At 43.3% G+C, this 12,323-nt stretch overlaps 1 protein-coding gene across 2 annotated transcripts in view; it reads right to left on the reverse strand.

Moving 5' to 3' along the window:
* TRIM37 (tripartite motif containing 37) overlaps nt 1-12,323 on the reverse strand; it is a 291,747-nt gene that overhangs the window by 208,809 nt on the left and 70,615 nt on the right. For both annotated transcript variants that reach the window (XM_073615167.1, XM_073615166.1), the window contains exons 9-10: nt 12,120-12,244; nt 2,737-2,787 (exon numbers count right to left, since the gene is read on the reverse strand). In XM_073615167.1, the coding sequence (XP_073471268.1) occupies nt 2,737-2,787; nt 12,120-12,244 (176 nt within the window). The remainder of the gene's footprint in view (nt 1-2,736; nt 2,788-12,119; nt 12,245-12,323) is intronic.

Consider the following 12,323-nt stretch of genomic DNA (forward strand, 5'->3'; position numbering starts at 1 on the left):
TATGTGTCTGGATGCTGTTGCATCGCGATATGTTAAATTTTTTTTTTCGTTTTTTACATTTTTGAATGGGGTGCATAATTTTAAAGGGTGCCTTGACTTAAAAAAGGTTGAGAAACACTGCTATAATGGATTCTGTTGATTTAGTTATTTGTGTTTTCATGCCACTGATGCTTTTAATACCGTTTTTTTTTTTTTTAACATAACCGACCTGCTATTCAGGTTGGGTCACACAGAATAAACTTTGGATTTTATATTTAATTGTGTGTTGGTTGTAATTTTCTGAGAGAGAGTTCAGCTCAATAAATCCCAGAGCTCTGTTTTCCTATAGGACGGATTTGTCCCATTTTCACTTTTGCAGTAAAATTTGAGAACCCCCTCCCCCACTGTTTGTTCCCATTCATACAACATACCTACATACACATTGTATAATTTTTAATTTTTTTTTACCTTTTTAGGTGTATGGAGCAAGCCTTTTGCAGACTACAAGCTACTCTGAATGATTTGAAATGAAAGGAAATCCAATCTGTCCCTACTGACAAAGAGGGGACAGAGTTTCTCCCTAAGGCTGCTTTCACGCCAAGCCGCTTTACAGGCACTATATCGCTAAAAATAGCGCCTGTAAAGAGCCTCTCCTTTCACTCCAGTGTGAAAGCCCGAGTACTTGCACACTGGAGCGGTGCGCTGGCAGGACGGTAAAAAAAGTCCTGCAAGCCGCATCTTTGCAGCGCTGTATACACCGCTCCTAAAGCGCCCCTGCTCATTGAAATCAATTTGCAGCGACGCTTTGCGGGCGGTTTTAACCCTTTTTTGAAAAGTAAAATATAAGCTATGTGACAGAAAAGATGCAACAAGTATAAAAGTAGGTGTTAGCCAAATTTGGCTGCAAAAGATGAAATATACTTTTAGCCTGGGTTCACACATATGCGATGTCAGACATCGCATGCGATTTGCACCGTATTGCTGTGCAGATCACATGAGATGTCTGTGCAATGCGAGTTCAGCCATACAGTTGTAAGCTGAACTTGAATTGGATTTGCACGAAAATAGTGCAGGAACCTTTTTTACCCACACTGGAATCGGAACGCATGGTTGTTTAGACCCATACAATCCAATTCCTGTCTGAATTTACAATGTGATCTGCGAACCGATCTGGGGGTGTCATTAAATTTGTATTGACAACCGCAGTGGTTCGCATAGGGCAGTGTGAACTGCCTGCTAGGAAGATGCGGGAACGGCACTGGAATTGCGCTGGTTCCCGCATCGCATATGTGTGAACCGGGGCTGAACGCATTAAACCACACAGTGGTTGACTAGTGGATTTTCTGGTTCCACTGGAGCAGCTAAACCCCTAAATACAAGATTTCTCTTTAAACTAAGAAGACATTCCATATTGTGCAAATGTTAATGCAAAACCCTAGTCATAGGGATAGGAAGTCAATACAGGTCAAATGAAGCCTGCACACGCCATGTTCCTCAAAGCTTTAATCGACGTGATATGTGTGCGTCAATGGATCTGGATCAAGTCCACAGGTGCGCCACCATAGGAAGTGGCTTCTTATAGTCGCACATGAAAAAGAGGGAGAGCACAGAGCGCCGGCAGAGGATCCCAAAAGAGGAAGATCACGGCTGATCTGTGCAAAACTATTGCACAGAGCATGTAAGTATGGCACATGTGTTATAAAAAAAAAAAACTTTAGAAATCACTTTAATGTTTGGGTGGCAGCACTGTCAGTGATAAGTGATATTCCATGACTACCCCGTGGAGCACAAACAATACCTTATGATGTATAGTCATAGATAAGTACAGATTATATGTGTGCTTGTGACTTATCTGTGCATTTTATTTATCTTGTGTTTCTATGCTTTGGATTCAGGGGTTATGAACACAGTCTAACACGTTACACAAGGGGTGTAAGCTGTCCACCAACACTGCTTTGCAACCACAGCACAAATGGAGAATACAACTAAATGCTACAAGCACTTGGTCCTCTGGGGAGTAAAGACAATTTTTAATTTGTGATACTTCTTTAAAAACACACCAACTCCAAATTTATCCAGGGACAAGCAGATTTGCAAATACTCCTGCTTTTTTTTTTTCCAAAAAAGCAATGCATGGCAAAAGCTGGCCACACCATTATACAATTTTCTTGTTCAATTACCTTTAGATTTACTTACAACTATGTAGTACAAGGGCCTGCCTGATTGTATAAAAATTTAAAGTGTTTAGGTTTGACCTTATATTGAACAAGAAAATTGTATAATGCATGGCCAGTCTAACTGGTTATATTTTCCCAAAACCAATTGGCTCTAAATATATAGAGTTGTCATGCAGTTTTTAGGCATAAACAAAAAGAGCAACATTCTGATGCAAACGTTAAAGTGCCACCAAACAAGGTCCTTATTTTCCAAATAAAATCCATAAATATCCTCTACTTAATGAACCTGTAATCTATTTTTTATGAGTTTTTCATAGTTTCTTACGGTTTTTCTCTGCCCCCTTGTAATGTCCCCTGTGAGTTTCTGAATCTCTCCCTCCCCCCTCACGTCCATTTTCTTGGAATGAGCCATGCACTCCTCTATGCAAACTACAAATCCCATAGTCCCAAAAAAAGGAGAGAGAAAAGGGAATTTGGAGTCTCTTGTTGTGTAAGAATACATACTTGAATATATTTTGTTTAAACAAGGGGTTAAGTATAGATATGAAGTTTAATAGCATAGCAAAGCAGAAAACAATACCTGAAGTTTTCCAGAACAAATGTAGTGGAATCATAAGCAGGGACCAGTTCACTGCAGACAAAAAAAAACAAAAAACATACATATACATGAGAGTAAGAAAAAAACATGAAAAGCTAGAAACATTTTCCTTTACAAAAGGTTACAAAGGTTAAAGCAAGTTTTATGTTTCCCCTTGTGCAGTATGTGTTTTATGACTTGTGTGCTTACCACGCTTCAGTATATGGATGTAAGCAAGAGTGTGTATGTGTTAAAAAATTTAAAAAAACCTATAAAATAATGTACCACCACCAGGGTAGTGCTTGGAGCCCAAGCAACCAATTACAGGCCTGAATAGTTTCACTGTGGGCACTGGGAGTGCACAACCTTTTCAAATGACTACTTTCAGGAGGTTATTTGCATAAGAATTATGGAAGTGCTTGCAACAGTGGGGAGAGGGGGGGTTAGGTATATTAACAATGGTTTTGGGGAGGGGGGGCGTGGTCTCAGCATGGCGGTGTGAAGATGCATCTTTACAGAGCTTCTGGCCGGCGGGTACCCTGCAGCTAACCACCGTTAACTTACCCCACATTACCAGTGCCTAGCAGGTCCAGGAAGCCTGACAGATATCCCGCTGCCTCAGCCTACACCCTGGATCGTTTTCTATGGCCACAAAAGCCGGCGGCCTCCATGCCGGCAGCTCCCAAGATGGCGCCGGCTCGCTTTGCAGCCTCGATCACAATAGAGGAATCCACAGTGCCTGGTCTCCCGCAACAGCGGCCAGACGACCACACAATGCCGCCTTTCTCACCCCCCCAGTGATCTTTCGCCCTGCCTATCCAGATCGCTGACAGTCTCCATGGACATGGAGGAACTGCTCAGCTTGGAGCACATGCCTCTTCACCAACTCCTACTCCACCCAGCGCTCTATCTTCAGCCCAGAGCACACTGCAGAGCAAGGACTGATGCCTCCACGACAGGTCACAGTGAGTACCCTCGGTAGCCCACCTCGTTCTCCTGGTCTCCCTCTCAATCCCAATTCTGAGCACAGGTTATGGGCATTTTTACAGGAGCTCCCCACTAGAGCAGACTTAAGAATCACTTGTCCAGAGAATGGAGACTGCTTTGAAGGGTGATGTACAGACTCTCAAACAGGAAGTGTCTGAACTGGACACCCGGTTTGCCGCAGTGGAGCAGGAACAGGGTGCAATGTCTCAGTCTGTGCAAACTTTATAATCTAACTCTGATTTCAATGACCAAGTTGTCCAACTGCACTTACTCCTTGGCGATTTGGAGAATCACAGTCGCTGGCAGAATATACGGTTAAGGGGGGTCCCAGAATCTGTCCCGCAATCAGAACTGTCCTCGACAGTGGCCAACATTTTTAACTGCTATCTGGACCGCCTGCCAAATTCTGAGGTAGTCACTGACAGAGTTCACAGAACCCTGGGCCCAAGATCGGATTCATCAGACAGGCCAAGGGATGTCCTTTGCTGCTTACACTCTCTTTTATCTTCAAGGAGGACATACTACAGCAGGCTTGGAGGGTGGGAGCCCTGGAGTTTGATGGCACAGCTGTCCACCTTTTGCCGGATGTTTCAAGAAAAACTCTTCTCATGCGGCAATCCCTCAAACCACTCCTGGATGCTCTGAGCGAAAAGGATCTTGCCTACAAGTGGAGCCATCCATTCCATCTCATCGTTCACAAAGGAACAGATACCGTCTCCTTACGTCATCCTTCAGAGCTGGTCCTGTTTATCTTTGCGAACTGGCTTACAGTGCTCGCCACTGGAGATTCCTGGCGTCAGGTCCCCCCGGGCAGACCACAAAGGGCCCATTACCATGGTCAGGGAGGCCTTTCACAAGCTAGAGTGACGGGGCACCCCTGATCCTCGCTCCTGAATGAAGAAGCGGCCAGTTGAACTTACCAACACAGACTGTCAGTCTAAACACAGCTCTACTTTTTTGCTTTACCTGAGGGCTAAACCTGATCTGTTAGGGGAATGACCAGCGAACCCAGGGTCTTCCTGATATGAGCTGATATGCTTTGGTTCGCTGAAAAGCAGAGGCTTCCCTAACGCTATAAAGAGTTAATATAGTTCCCCTTTTGACTTTTACGTTGTTATACTGCATTTTATGCCCGTTGATATTACATTTTACTGTCTACTGCTTTCCTATTTATGTATCCTGAGCATTAAGGGTTGGGAATGTGAATTTTACAGCCACATTCAGGAGCCATGACTTTGACTTCTTCTTTAAGGGGGATTTTTCAAATTTTTCAATATTCAATTTATTACCAATGTATTTATTCTGTGGTTTGTCGGTCTACATTTATTACCTCATATTTTAGGCAATGCTGGTGCTCCAACATTGGTCGATGTTGGCTGCGGGGGCCCCAATGGTTGGGGCTTTGTGCCTTTCCATGCCTTACTACTCCCCACACTACGTATACTCTGCCCTGGTGGAAGCAGCTCTTCTCTGCGGAGTTTCTATCTTTCACTAGGCTCTTCCTTTTCCTCTCTTGGAACGTACAGGAGCTGAATTCTCCAGAGAAGCGCACTAGCTGTCTAGCTAAGCTTTGGAGACACAGAATGCACATTGCAATTCTCCAAGAGACTCAGGGCAGACAAGATACCCATACTATCCAACAAATACTTTCCAACGGCCTACCATAGTCTGTACTCAACCACTAAATCTAAAGGGACGAGTATCCTCATATCCAAATCCCTTCCATGGCAACTCCTTGATGAGCACCATGATCAGGAGAGCAGATTCCTGCTTCTGAAAGGGAAAATTTATTTTCAGACCTTTACTCTTGCGAACATTTATCTCCCAAATTCCAATCCACTCCCAACCCTTGAGACCTCTTTTTCCATCCTTGACCCTTTTCTCGAGGGAACCCTTGTCTTAAGGAGGGTACTTCAACTTGACCTTGGACCCACACAGAGATTCTTCAAACTTATCCTCTCTACCCCTGGGAGCCCAACTTCACCTTAAAAACCTTTTGCACTCCCATAATTGGTCGATATATGGAGAATATTTCATCAGCAGGAGCAGGATTATACCTTTTATTCAAATGTTCACGGCTCTTATTCCAGAATTGATTTTTTTCTAAAACATTCTGCAATATATCTCTGGTCACCAAGACAGACATCGGACACATCACACTCTGACCATGCCCCAATCACTCTGGAGCTTGCCTTCTTCCAGGCAACCCCCAAGACTTCTATGTGGCGACTCAATGAGACGCTTTTGAATGATCCCGAAATTGCGGCAGATATCCATAAGGAAATTACCTTATATTTCTCTACTAATGTAGGCTCGGTGGAAAATCCAATCTGTGTGGTCTACACACAAATGCTAGATTAAGGGAATCATACTTAAACATGGTCATGCAGCCAAGAAACGTCCCAACAAAACCTTGTCCGATCTTCTAGCTTGACTCCATTCCTTAGAATGTCAACACAAGTCCAGACCAGACCGAATGATTGAATTGAAACTGGCTAGGCTCCAGGAGGTCATAAGGGATCATTTGCTATACGAAGCAAAACATGTTCGGTTAAAGGCCCGTTGTTCTTTTTACGAATATGGAGATAAGTGCAGCCGCCTACTGGCCAATGCCTTACGCACCAAGCGATCACGGACTTATGTTCCAGCTTTACTTTCGTCGTCTGGTTCTAAAGTTCATTCTTCTCCGGAGCTGGCGGAGAGCTTCCGCGACTTTTACTCTAAATTGTAAAACTTACACCAACCTCCCATATCCAATTTACCGTCCCAGAGCTCCTCAGACATCTGCAATTGTCTTAGGGAATCCAATCTCCCCAAGCTGACTACGGAAGAGTGTGAGGACCTTTCTAAGCCCATTACAGTAGAAGAATTTACTTCGGCCATAGCTAACACTCAGTCTGGTAAGGCTCCTGGTCTGGTGTACCCTCCCTTACTATTTCAGCCATTTTATAGGAATACCAAAGCAACGGTACAGGTAAATGGCTACAATTCCAGCCCTTTTTCCATTTCCAACGGTACCAGACAGGATTGTCCCCTATCCCCCCCCCCCCCCCATTCGTTCGCTCTGCAACCCTTTCTACATCATAATAGAGGTAACCCGTCTATCCGAGTCATTAAAGCCAGCAACTACCAACACAAGGTGGCGGTACACGCCGGCGACCTCTTATTTTATATCACTGAACCGCTTACCTCCTTACCCTCCTTGTTACAGTTGTTGAAATGCTATAGTAGCTTGTCGAAGTTCAAGGTTAACTTACAAAAATCAGAGGCCTTAAATATCTCCTTAACAGATGTTACCAGAGCAAGCTCGCGCCCTTTTTTTCTGTTCAAATGGGCTACCCGCTCGATTCAATATCTGGGAACGAAAATTCCTGAGAACCTAAATGACATTCTTCCCCTCAACTACCAGCCTTTCTGTCAACGCTAACCTCTGACCTTAAAAAGTGGCTCTTTTTGGTTTGGCCGTTGCAACATACTTAAGATGAACGCGATGCCCAGACTCCTGTACTTACTGCAGACACTGCCGGATAAAAAATACCTCAGACCTTTTTTTCACGCAGTACGGTCAGTATTTATCAAATTAATTTGGTGAGGTAAACATCCACGCCTTGGTAGAGCGTTACTGTTACGACCTAAGCTGAAGGGAGGAGTGGGTTTCCCAGACCCGGCCCTGTATTATACTGCGGTGCATATGCCCAGGGTTCTGGACTGGTGTCGACACAATGCCCTGAAACTCTGGGTATCGCTGGAACAAGAAACAGAAAATTGCCAAACATGTATACACATTTACCCATTTATCTCACAAATGAAATGGTAAAACTAATTTACAGCCAGAATTGGCAAAACTGTGTGTCATTTCCCACCACTACAAAATACTCCATGCTAACAGCTTACATACAAGCAAACTGCAGTTAAGAACTGCTTTAAATGGCAAATTTAGTTTCTAGGACTCCTTCACCACGCACATCCCCTCTAAACTAATCATTGAAACCACGCATGTGGACAAGCTTGGAGACTTTGCATGAGAGGCTTTGCATGAGAGGCTTTGCAGCTTCCAGCGAGTGTGGACAGGCAATTGTGGGATTGGTGGGGGAGCAGGGGGTCAGGGGATTTTTGGAAAGTAAATGAAAGAAATATCGTACTAAATTTACAGCTGTGCTTTATGTAAAGTTTGTCTTATTATATTTCTGTTAGGTAACTATAGATATTTATTCAAGTTTGAGCAAGAACCCTCTTTTCACATTGCTAGAAAAATATTATGCTAAATGTGAGATGATGGGAAAAGAGACTTTCATTTGGATTAAAGTGTTTTTTAATAAAAGTGATTAAAAACATGATTCCCTACCATGCAAAATACAACTATATTGTATCCATGGTTAATTGGAAACTTTGACTTTTTTGAGACCAACAAACCTAAACAGAGGGTGCAAAACTATCTCAACCTAGAAAACTGGCATCCATAATAATAAACTTCCAATATAGGGGAAGAACAAAAACCTGCCGCAGACAGAATCCATCATGACAGACACATCTTGGTTGGAAGACATAACAGGACCATATCGTCCAGAGAAAAAATAGATTTGCTCCACGCCATAAGAATTTTCCATGGCCAAGTTCTGGAGTAGCACTACACAAATAGACGATTCCAAAAGTGGATACCATCAATCACAGCACTAACGTTGGGATTTTAGTTCCAGAAGCAGATTCTGCAGTCCCATCAACTTTTCCTGAGGCTGGAAGGCATTGATCTGAAAGGTATCCTGAAGAAGACACAAATACTCCAAAAAATAAGAAATGTCATGTTTCGCTGTTCAGGATCCACTTGAAATCTTCCAAGTTCAGCATTGTAATCGACACACTGGAGTCCAAGGCTAAGGATTACCTTGGTATCTGAGGACTGAAATGCCTCTGAGATGAAGAAAAAACGCAAAACTGGTGTGAGAACCTTTGTGAAAACTCCTGGGGCTGAGGCAAGGTCAAAGTGAAAGAAAACAGATAGAATTTGTCATTAATCAACTAAGCTGAGGATCTACAAAAGATGGGAATGTGAAAATATACATCCTTTATGATGATGGACACCAAGAAATCTCAGTGATGAAGGGAGAGAATGAATGACTGAATACTGTAGATGCCATTCAAAAGTTTTGAGAACTCTTAATCTAAGATGGAATGAATGCCGCCTATGGGCTTCAGATGCATAAACCGGTTGCATAAAAACTTCATATCTTTCGGCTGGGGAGGGGATGGGGAGAACACCAATGAGGACCTCCACCTGCCAATTGCCTAGGACTAGGCAGGAAAAAAAAATTAACATGGCGTCCAGGACAGGATCCAAATTCCCTGCCTTGCCGCAGCATGACATATGATAGCAACCTGATAGACTATGAATGCCAAAGCACTGGCAATTTCTGACTAAATTTGTACCGGATAACCTTCAAGCAGGATTGTTCAGCACTGCAGAGACAGCCAAATTACCTGCAGTTCTAAGATGGCGATTCAAAAAAGGAAAAACGGAGGACAATAGCTCTCAGCAGATGCGGCAGAGCAGCTCTTGGCTCAGGAGAAATCCCAACTAGCGGGATCCACCCATCTGCTTGAATGACAGCTGGCTCAGCCTCATAGCACACGGCTAATAGATGGAGCCAGCAACACCCACCTTCTCTCCAGCCCGATGTTTCAGTGAGAGCAGAGCGGAGACTGACCAAGAACTGAGTGATCAGCGGGACATGTGATCCTTCATTTTTTAGGCTTAGCGCCAGCCTGCGATAGCCGCAGCATCGGTGAGTATGTAGGTCTATTTTTTTTCTACTAACCTAATACTTCACCTTTAAATCCTTCTTATCAACACGATGCCCTGGGCTTCTCCCCAGACAGGCTGGCACTTATGAAGATCTTCGGGATTATGGAAATTAAGGAATTCCCTTATGCCAGCAGGTCAGAGACAACCTGGTCCTTGGCAGCAAAAAAGAAAATCGACATTTCCAGGGACCGGATTGACTTGTCTCATGACTACAAAACGCAGTGAAGTAAAGGCCTGGAAAGAAACTGGTCAATAAAAAGGTCTAGAAAGAGGCTATCATTAGGCCCAAAATTCATGCAAAAATTAAGCCAGGTGACCCCCTAGGCTTGAAGCTCAAGCCTCAGACCAGAAGTCTGAAGCTTATCCAAGCCTAGATACTGAAAATGAGGAGTCTTTTCCTGCAACAATTTCTGAAGGTTCAGGATAAACCTTGCAACTTCTGAACAGAACGCCCTCTGACAGAAACCTGTGCTAATTCTTCCTACAATTTGAGGTCATCAAAGAACCCCACAAAAGGGGATGGAACAGGGCCAATGCTAGGTACTAACACTTTGGTGGAAACCAAGGTGAGGCAAGAAATTAAAGCTAGGGCCATGAAGTGGAAGTGTAGGGGCCTAGGAGCTCTAGACATGTTCCCCTTGCGTCAGGAAGGCAGCAACTGACCTTGCAGATTCTTTGGAAATTTTTGGAATTTGAAGTCCAGAACAGGACAAATACCTTCACTGGGCTTTGGCAACATAAGAGCAAGCTTGAATAGAACCCTTTGAACCTGCATTGTGAAGGTACTTGCACAAGTACTCCCTAGGACAAGAGGCCGTTCAGTGCATTCTCCAAATTTTACTGTTCTTGGGCAAATTTTGGTTGATTTGACATGGGAAAGCATTGAGGGATTAGAGTTTTGAACTCTATTTTGTATCACTGTGAAAACCCTGATTGAGCCCACAAACCTGGGACACCTGTGAGCCAGAGAGAGGCAAATTGTAACCGATGCCCCCCCTCCCCCCTTCTCTTTGGAAGAGGGCTTTGAGAAAAACTTGTAGGGCTTTGTGGCTCAAGTCTTCTCCTGAAAGAAACAGCTAAACTTAGGCTTTGAAGCTGAAGCATAGGTTGATTGATTGGGAGCTCTGCAACTAGAAGAGGTGGAGGCTTCAGAGGAAAAAAAATCTACTGGTGTTGAAGAACCTTCCCTTCCAATCTTCTGGGATACGTCACAGGTCTCAGAAGATTGCCTGACCATTGAGGAAGTGCAGCACAACCTGCGCAAGTGCAGTGCGCACCAGGCTGTGAAGCTACAAGCTGTCACAGCAGGGTGCCTGCGCTTGTAATGTTGGTGCCGAGGAGAGGCGAGGGAGAGAAGCGACGGTTAGGGCGGCTGCATCACTGGATCATGGGACAGGTGAGTGTGTGTTTATTAAAAGTCAGCAGCTACACTTTTTGTAGCTGCTAACTTTTAATAAACACAAAAAGTTACTGAACTCCACTTTAATTTATTATGTGCCTCACCAAAGAAATGTCAATCTTCAAAGGGTATGCATGGAGTCTTTTAAAGGTAATTTCAGCTAGCCAGGCTTTTAGCCATAAGATTCTGCACAAATGAATGGAAATTGGGGCCAGTCTAGAAATTTGTTTTAAGTTTTAGGGCTTCCAACAAAAGAGCAAGGCAGAAGGAGCTGTAATTGCTCGGTTAAGACCTGGAATAAAGGGTCTAGCTGGTTGTTCATTGCCCTAGTTCAGTTAGCTGCAGCTTGACATAGAAAATTGCAGAGACAGCTGGCTATAGAGTTGGGCATGCAAGAGTAAAGACAGCCTTTAAGAGCCCCTCAAATTTATGACCACCAGAATCTTTGAATAAATGAACATCTTCAATCGGAATAGTGAGATATTTGTGCAAGACTAAATTAGAAGGATCAATTATCAAGACAGACCCAGTTATTGGTAATCTTTTTTCACTGGACAGAGCCCGACAGTAACTTTTGGAGGAGAGATCTCCTCCAGAGTGACCCAATTGTCATAAATTTCACATAGGATTTGTTTATGAATGGGGAATTACTTTTTAGAGTTAACAAGTCTTTTTACCCAAAAGGGGCAAAGTAACAGAAGAAAATTGGGTGTGGCAATACCGCAGCTTTTGTGCACAGAAGAGGTGAGCATGTCTACTATTGTAAGTTTATTGCGTGAAGTTCCAGCTTCAGGTGTAAAAGAATGTAGGGGAGAAAAATCTTCCACAGCCTACTCTAATACTGCCTCCGGGTCCTTTTATTCCCTTGTAGGTTTGCAGAAATTACGACATGGTTGAGGAAAAATATGCTTTTGTCAGGTAGGCAGTCCAAGGACTGGTGACCTTTGCTTACATTTTAAGTGTGCTGGTGCTAGGATGCGGCTAGAACATCAGGAATCGTTCCAGTTGTGCTTACCTAGTGCACAACACTCAGGCTGCACATGAGGGCTTGCAGGCCACGTGTTAGACACAACGGCTCTAATACTAATATAGCTTCTCTCCTTCAAAAATACCGCAACCAACATAAAACAATTTCTAGACAAAAATATAGTACATACTTAGAACAATTATTTTATAATTAAACCATTAAACAGAAGTAACCTGGTAAAATCTGGTGGAACCGGTGTAGTAACAAAAGAAGCCATGGGTTTCCTATGAACTTGCTGAAACATCATAAGAATCTCTGGACTTTTGGAGATAAGTTCACTCTTACTACAAGAACGAAGCTGAAAAACAACAACAACAATAATAATAATAATAATAATAATAATAATAATAATAATACCACCACCAATAACAGCAACG

This window comes from Aquarana catesbeiana, linkage group LG02 (assembly GCF_042186555.1).
Source record: "Aquarana catesbeiana isolate 2022-GZ linkage group LG02, ASM4218655v1, whole genome shotgun sequence".
Taxonomy (NCBI): Eukaryota; Metazoa; Chordata; class Amphibia; order Anura; family Ranidae; genus Aquarana; species Aquarana catesbeiana.